An 8,207-nucleotide genomic window follows, 5' to 3' on the forward strand; every position below is an offset into this window, starting at 1 on the left:
CAATAGGTGCTCAATATTAATACATTATATTAAAATTTTAAATTTATTTAGATTTTAAATATTTAAATTATTCTAAATAATAATAATAATGTAAATCATTTTTATAAATTTGATATTTATATTTTATGTAATAATTAACATATAACTCAAATATATAATGTTTATATATTATTATTAATGAGAAGATAAGAAAATATATGGTGGATGCATGTGCATAGTAACAATACTGGAAAAGATAACGGAGTTATAACGGTACAAAAAAAAACTTAACGGAAAAAACGGACATAAATCAGGGATATAACTATCATTCACACCAGGACTATGTGGTCTAATGGTACCCGGGTTAGACTTTCATTTGGAAGATTATGAATTCAAGCCTCAATGGAGGCGTTATTGGTTCTTTGTGTTTCAGTAGGTTGAGAAAGTATATGAACAGATACTACAATGTAATAGAGCCAGTAACTTTCAAAAAACTATCATTCACACTTATTATGTTTTTATTTATTTAGATATTTAGTTCGCTACTTTATATTAGGAATTTATAGAAATTTATGTAATGGGTTAGTAAAGTTAAATAACATTTGGTGGTGCACTGTCATGAATATATTATCTTAAATTTGATAGGAACTTTATTAATTTTAGTTCTAAAAAAATGTTGATTATTTTGTTTTAATGAACATATTAGAAGTAGGTCCAGGACAAGCCAACCCAAGAGAAGCCTTAACGAATTCCACGAGCCCCAAAGCTCCAATCATTATTGTATGGACCATGGTCTACGCAAGTTGTGTGAACCATATTTTGTCTACTGTAAAATAATATACATTCAGTATAAAAATAATGTATATTCAATACAAAAATAATGTACATTATATTCAGAGGATATACATTATTTTTGTTCTGAGTGTACATTATATTGTATAATGTACATTCAATACAAAAATAATGTACATTTAGTATATAAAAAATGTACTTTTTGTTATGGTCCACATAACATTGTGTGGAGCATGGTCCACACAATAATTTGCCCCAAAGCTGCCCTCCTCAAGGCTCAAGGTCATCCTTGGAGGGGGCCAACCCATGCCCACAGCAATCATTATTGCATGGAACATGGTCTACACAATTGTATAGATCATAAATAAAAAATATATTTTTAATATATTAAGGATACATTATTTATGTACGTAAGATACCTTTTTAAAAAATATATTTTTAATATATTAAGAATACATTATTTTATACAATGTACCTTAACTCCTTCAGTACAAAAATAATGTACTTTTAATATATTAAAAATGTACCTAATATCCATGGTCCATACAATTGTGTAGACCATGGTCCACACAATAATTTGTCTGCCCAGAGGGTTTGGTGAGGGTAAATTATTGTGTGAACCATGAATATTAGGTACATTTTTAATATATTAAAAATATATTATTTTTGTACTGTATATATTATTTTTATATTGAAGGTACATTATATAAAATAATGTACCTTTAATATATCAAAAATTGTACCTTACATACATAAATAATGTATTCTTAATATATTGAAAATGTACTTTTTATTTATGATTCACAGTTTCACACAATTGTGTGGACCGTAGTCCATGTAATAATGATTGTTTGGTGGGTGGGGTGCAACCGTCCGCCCCATGGGAGGCGTCCGATTCGCGTGAGGCAGTTGTAAGGAGAGGTCAACAATAAAAACAAGTCCTTTTGTTCTCATTTAAGACACAACTTTTGTTACTACACTCTTTGTACTCTCATTGAATGATAAAGGCTATATTAAGACTACCTTTACATCCTTTTGCTCTTTAATTAATCAGACTTGGTTAATTTAAGTAACCCAAATTAATTAATTCCATCATATTGTTTTCATGCATAAAAGTTAATCTTTTAGATTTTGATTTGTTTTTGAAAGAGTTAGGCCCTTTTTGGTAAATGGCTATTAGCGGATAGTTGTTAGTAGGGGTGTCAATGCGGGCCGGCCCGCCTCATTAGGTCTGCCCCATCGCGGGCTTTTGCGGGCTGGCCCGCGAAGCCCGCGAGCTTGGAACTATACAGCCCAAGCCCGCCTCATGCGGGCTTGCAGGTCTCGCGGGCTGGCCCGCGGGCCATCACTTAAATTAAAAAAAAAAACATTAAATAGTATATAAACATGTTAAAACCGCTTGAAATATGGCACTGTTTATTGGTCGTTCTTTCGCATCCTCACGGTGTATGATACACCTCAATGCACCGGAAACTTCCATTAAATCCATAAACCTCGCCCAAATCTCCCGAATCGATACCGCGCGTTGAGCAGAACTGTAGAAGGGTGATCAAAGCTAGGGTTCAACAGCACACTCTATTTCTCTCTCGGCTTCAGATTTTTCCTCTACAGTTCCCGTCTGTGTATAATACATATATAAATATGTATGTTTGCTGGACTTGGAGGCGATTTAGTAATTCATAAATATGTATGGATTGATTTAGTTTTAGTAATTGTTTGATAGAGTTGGAAGCGGATGGAGACGGGAGAACCGAAGAACTACGTACTCTAGGAATTATTGAATTAAGAATTGACGAAGGATTATTGAATCATTAGATTTCTTCCCTTCTGTGTACTCTTAGATAGTCAGATCTACACATTGCTTAAGAATTAAGATATTATATATATGGTTTTTTTTTTTATTTAAAAGATATTATATATATAATTTATTTATTTATTTTTTAAATATGGTCTGGCCTGCGGGCCGGCCCGCAACCCGCGCGGATTTGCCCGCGTGGGCTTTGGCTCTCCGCGGGCCATGCCCGTTAGGCCCGTATTTTCGCGAGCCTAATTTCTTGCGGCCCTAACACGCCCCATCAGGGGGCGGGTGCGAGTTAACCCGCGGGCTTCGGCCCACTTTGACACCCCTAGTCCCAGACATCCCGGGAAGTCTGGGACTCGATCGCATCGACGCTCGCCTCCTCCACCCGTGCTCGCTGCTTAAGCCTGCTCGGACAGTTCCAGACCCTGCATTAAGGCCATGGATCTCCGGCCGAGTACCTGGGGCGTTGTCAGATGATCGTGGAAGCCCTATCCCTCGCCGACAGGCCTCTCTCGCTAGACGAGCAGATTCTGTATGTTCTCCGTGGGCTCAGACCGGAGTTCCGTACGATGGCCAACTCCCTCACCGCCTCTGGAGCACCGGTCTCTCTGTCGCAGCTCTCCGACTTCCTCTAGGCACAAGAGCTCATCTACGAAGATGATTTTGCCGTCGCGGACTCCTCAGGTGGCGGCAGCTCTCCGGCGGTGTTCTTCGCTGGACGCGGCAGACACGGCGGCGACCAGTCGCACTCTGGGCGTCACTCCGGTGGACGTGGTAGCCGGTAGAATCGCGACAGGGGGAATCAGGGTCAAGGCCGGCAAGGCCGTGGTGGCGGACCGAGGTGTCAGATTTATAGATCACACGGCCACACGGCTTTGTACTGCTACAAGCGGTACAATGACCGTCCGGCCGGTCACGCCAATGTGGCGGTTTCCGGCGACAATGCGGCGCATGTGGCAGCAGACGTGTGGTACCCGGATACCGAGGCTACGTCTCACGCGACTCCGGACTATCAAATGTTAAGCCACTCCGAAGCCTACACCGGCGGGGATGTTCTTAAAATCGGAAATGTTACAGGTTTGGATGTTTTACGTGTGGGGCATACACTTATCCCATCCGGGTCTAAAAGTTTGTCAATGTCTAAAATTCTACATGTTCCAAATTCAACGTTACCATTATTATCGGTCTATCGTTTTACTAACGAAAATGACGTTTATTTTGAGTTTCACAAAAATTTGTTTCTTGTGAAGGATTGCAACACTCGGGCGGTTCTTCTTAAGGGTTTCACTTCTGGCGGCCTGTACAAGTTATTGGTCCCACAATCTTCGTGTGCCTTTCTTACCGCTCGTGCGTCTTCCGAAGTGTGGCATCAACATTTAGGCCATCCCCATAATCAAGCTCTACAACGTGCCTTAAAACATTGTCCCGTCACTACAAATAAAACCAATTTGTCAAAGTTGTGTACCGCGTGTCAACTCGGGAAATCAGCTCGTTTTCCTTTAGATAGGGTTTCAAGCACTAGTGGTAATGTTTTAGATTTATTGTACACGGACATCTGGGCTCCGTCTCTTGTAATTAGTGCTACTGGCTTTCGTTATTTCGTGCTTTTTGTAGATGACCATTCGCGTTATTGCTGGTTTTACCCATTACGGTTAAAATCAGATATATATAAAATATTTGATGTGTTCCGGGTGATGGTAGAACGACGTTTTTCACATTCTATCAAAGCCATACAGTCTGATTTAGGGGGTGAGTACCGCCGTCTTCATAAAGTCTTCAAAAATCTAGGCATTACACACAGACAATCGTGTGCCTATACCCACGAACAAAACGGGCATGTCGAACGTCGGAATAGACACATAGTCAAAACTGACTTGGCATTGCTCGCTGAAAGTTCAACCCCACAAATATATTGGGATTATGCTTTTGAAACAGCTACGTATTTAATCAATTGCCTACCGTCTTTCGCTATAAACAATGAGAGTCCTCATTATCGTGTCTATAAAACACAACCTCCGTATACCTTTTTTCGTGTATTCGGGTGTCGCTGTTACCCCTATCTTCGGCCTTATAACCGGCACAAGATAGAGTATCGGTCAACACCCTGCGTCTTCCTAGGTTACCTAGTTTCTTTTAGGGGATATCGGTGTATGGACCCTACCACGGGGAAGATCTTTATCTGCCGTCATGTTCGGTTTGATGAGTCTACTTTCCCTTTTGCTTTGCAGTCTCCTGTTCAGACTACTGAGAGTCTAGCTACAACGCCCTGGGGAGCCGGGCCAGTTGTTATCACTACTCAGTCTGCATCACTAGCTGTGGAATTACCTATGGCACAGGAACCAAGCCCATTGGCCATAGCAGCTCCAACGGATACTCATGTTACCCCAGGCCCACCTGCTGGGACTCGTAAGGCACCCCGGGGCCGGGGCAAGCCCCAAGTCCCACATACCATGCGCACTTGGCACAAAACACGTGGCATAGATGAAGAGTTCTATGCTCTTACTGCGTCCGCTGATCCCACCTGCTACTCCCAGGCCGTTGGGCACCCACAGTGGCGGGATGCCATGGACCAGGAGTTCAATGCCCTGTTACACAACAACACCTGGGAACTCACCCCAGCTACACCACATATGAACATCATTGGCTGCAAATGGGGTTTCCGCACCAAGCGCAAAGCCGATGGTTCAGTTGAACGCTATAAAGCGCGGCTGGTCGCCAAAGGGTTCAACCAAGTCGCTGGTGAAGACTTTTTTGACACCTTTAGCCCCGTGGTCAAGCCGACCACTGTTTGCATATTGTTTTCTCTTGCTAGTTCAAACAGGTGGACACTACGGCAACTGGATGTCCACAACGCTTACCTAAATGGGCATCTAGCTGAAACCGTTTATATGAAGCAGCCACCCGGCTACGAGGATCCGGCTCGGCCCAATCATGTCTGTCATTTGCAACGGTCTCTTTACGGGCTAAAGCAAGCACCACGCGCCTGGTTCAAGCGGTTACATGACTTCTTGACTACCACGGGTTTTTTGGCGTCCAAGACGGATGTCTCTCTCTTTCACTACACTTCCGGTGATTCTCGGGTCTTTCTATTGGTCCGGTGATTCTCGGGTCTTTCTATTGGTCTATGTCGACGACATTATAATGATGGATAATGATCCAGGCTTGGTTACCACCTTACTGCATCGTTTGTCCACGACGTTCAAGATTAGGGATCTGGGCCCACCGAGCTTCTTCTTCGGGATCGAGACCCTCACGTCTGGCGACTGTTTTCTTCTCTCTCAACGCCGGTATACGCAAGACATTCTATCTTGCTCTAGCATGACGGATTGCAAGGCCTTGGCTACACCGGCCTTGGTTACACAACCGGCAACTCCGTCAACCGATCCGTTCGAAAATCCCACACAGTACCGTCGGATTGTTGGGGCTCTTCAGTACCTGACTATCACCCGTCCTGATCTTGCCTATTCGGTTAACAGGTTGTGTCAATTCATGCATTCTCCCACAGATGATCATTGGAGTCTACTTAAGCGGGTACTACGGTATATCAAGGGGACTCAAGACTACGGCCTCCGACTCCGCCCGTCAGCATCGTCTGATCTGCATGCCTTCTTTGACTCTGACTGGGCTGGTTGTCCGGTTGATCGGAAGTCCACCAGTGGGTACGCAGTCTTCCTCGGGGACAACCTGGTTTCTCGCAAGCAGCGCACAGTGGCAAGGTCTTAACAGAAGTAGAGTACAAGGGTCTGGCAGATGTTGCAGCCGAGGTCACTTGGGTAGTCTCTTTGCTATGTGAACTTGGGCTACACTCGAGCAAGCCGGCAACGCTCTGGTGTGACGATCTCGGTGCCACATATTTAGCTGCTAATCCAGTATTCCACGCTCGGACGAAGCATGTTGAGATCGACTATCACTTCGTTCGGGACAAGGTCGCGTCTGGGGACTTTATTGTCAGTTTTGTTTCTACGAAGGAGCAGCTTGCAGATATTTTCACCAAACCTCTACCAGGACCACATTTTCAACTACTACGAGACAAGCTCAATGTTGTCACCCTCCAACCTTGTACTTGAGGGGGTGTGTTAGTAATATAATAATGTTTGTAGTTAGTTTATATTATATAGTTTATACTAGTGGTAGAGATTTAGTCTAACTAAATATAGCCTATGGAATAGGAGTGTATTGTATAGGACTCTCACTCTCTCACTGTGTAATCGATTTTTTTTTTGAATGACTGTGTAATCGATTTAGTTTTCAAATTATCGTAATCTCATCGTAATAACTACGAACACATAATGGCCCTCTTTGGTAAAATAGTTGCCCAATTAGCCAATGTTGGCTTAGTTGACCACTATTAACTATTTGATTTAGTTAAACAATGAATGAGTATTTGATTAATTATTTTTTTGTAACAACTTATTTCTCCAAAATGCTAACATCCAAAAAGCTATTCAAAGTAACTTTTTCGATCAGTTTTTTAAGAAAGTCATTTTGTATGTAATCAGATACCGGCTAACAGCTAATTTACCAAACACATTTTTACAAGCCAATACTATCAACTAATCAAACCTAGTACGTAACCCAATTAGCTAACAACTATCAACTAACACCCCTAATATGTTAACTGCAAATACATAATATGTTAACTCTAAATATAAATTAAAGACACATAACATGTTCAGGGACGAAGCCAGAAATTTTGTTGAGAGGGGGCAAAGAAGCAGCAACGGATCCATCAATTTTTTCGAGTGAAGGCGAAACATTAAAACAAAAGAGATAATTTAAAAAAAATTAAATTACCCAAAAAATATAGGTATAAATATTATTGGATATGAGTGAAAAATAAAACACATATAAATTTTATTAGAAATATTTATAACAAAATATGAAACATAATTAATTTAATAAAATAATTTGAATAGAGAACACATTATAAATTACACATCTTATTTTTAATATAAAAGAATGTTATATATATGTGTGTGTATTTTATTAAATATTAAAAAAGCTATTAACAATGTGATTGTATTGAAGTCAAGAGAAATTGTAAAATTGTGACAATGCCAACCAAATGATTCAAACTCTAAATCTTTACTATAACCAAACATGTGCTCTGTCAACTAATATATCTCACTTCTTGTTAATATTTATCTGTTTCTTTATACTAATACTAAAACTTGTACTATATATACATATATACATACAATTATTATATATGGGTCGGGTTGGGTGAGGGGCAACTGCCCCTGCCAACTCCGTCCATGAACATGTTACGACATATTAATTATTACATTTAGGTGAGCTTTCCTATTTTGCATGGTTACGCATCCATCGATTGCAACTATATATTTATAGTAGAGATAGAAGTCGAGCAGAAAGCCTGCAATCGAATACAGAAGAGCCAAGGGATCGAGTCTTACCAGCGACAGTGTGAAAGCAACCTCTTAAAGTAAACGGTTCCTTGTACTAGTGAGTAAAGGTCTAGCCTCTCTGGTTTATGTTCAGTTAAGTTATCATGATTTATATCCTCTCAAACGCTCTGTCGGGTCGGGGTGTGGGGAGCCCTCCTTAGGGTTAGGGTTCAGCGTTTGGAAGAATACAGAAGAGCCAACGAGCTTTAGGATTCTTTAATTAATTTCCT

The 8,207-nt window shown here is 41.0% G+C and overlaps 1 protein-coding gene across 1 annotated transcript; it reads left to right on the forward strand.

Moving 5' to 3' along the window:
- Nucleotides 1-5,716: 5,716 nt before the first annotated feature.
- On the forward strand, nt 5,717-6,295 carry LOC109177241 (uncharacterized mitochondrial protein AtMg00810-like). The gene has a single exon (XM_019326558.1). It carries the CDS (start codon nt 5,717-5,719, stop codon nt 6,293-6,295), a length of 579 nt encoding a protein of 192 aa, XP_019182103.1.
- The last annotated feature ends 1,912 nt before the right edge of the window (nt 6,296-8,207 follow it).

This window comes from Ipomoea nil, unplaced genomic scaffold (genome assembly GCF_001879475.1).
Source record: "Ipomoea nil cultivar Tokyo-kokei standard unplaced genomic scaffold, Asagao_1.1 scaffold0804, whole genome shotgun sequence".
NCBI lineage: Eukaryota > Viridiplantae > Streptophyta > Magnoliopsida > Solanales > Convolvulaceae > Ipomoea > Ipomoea nil.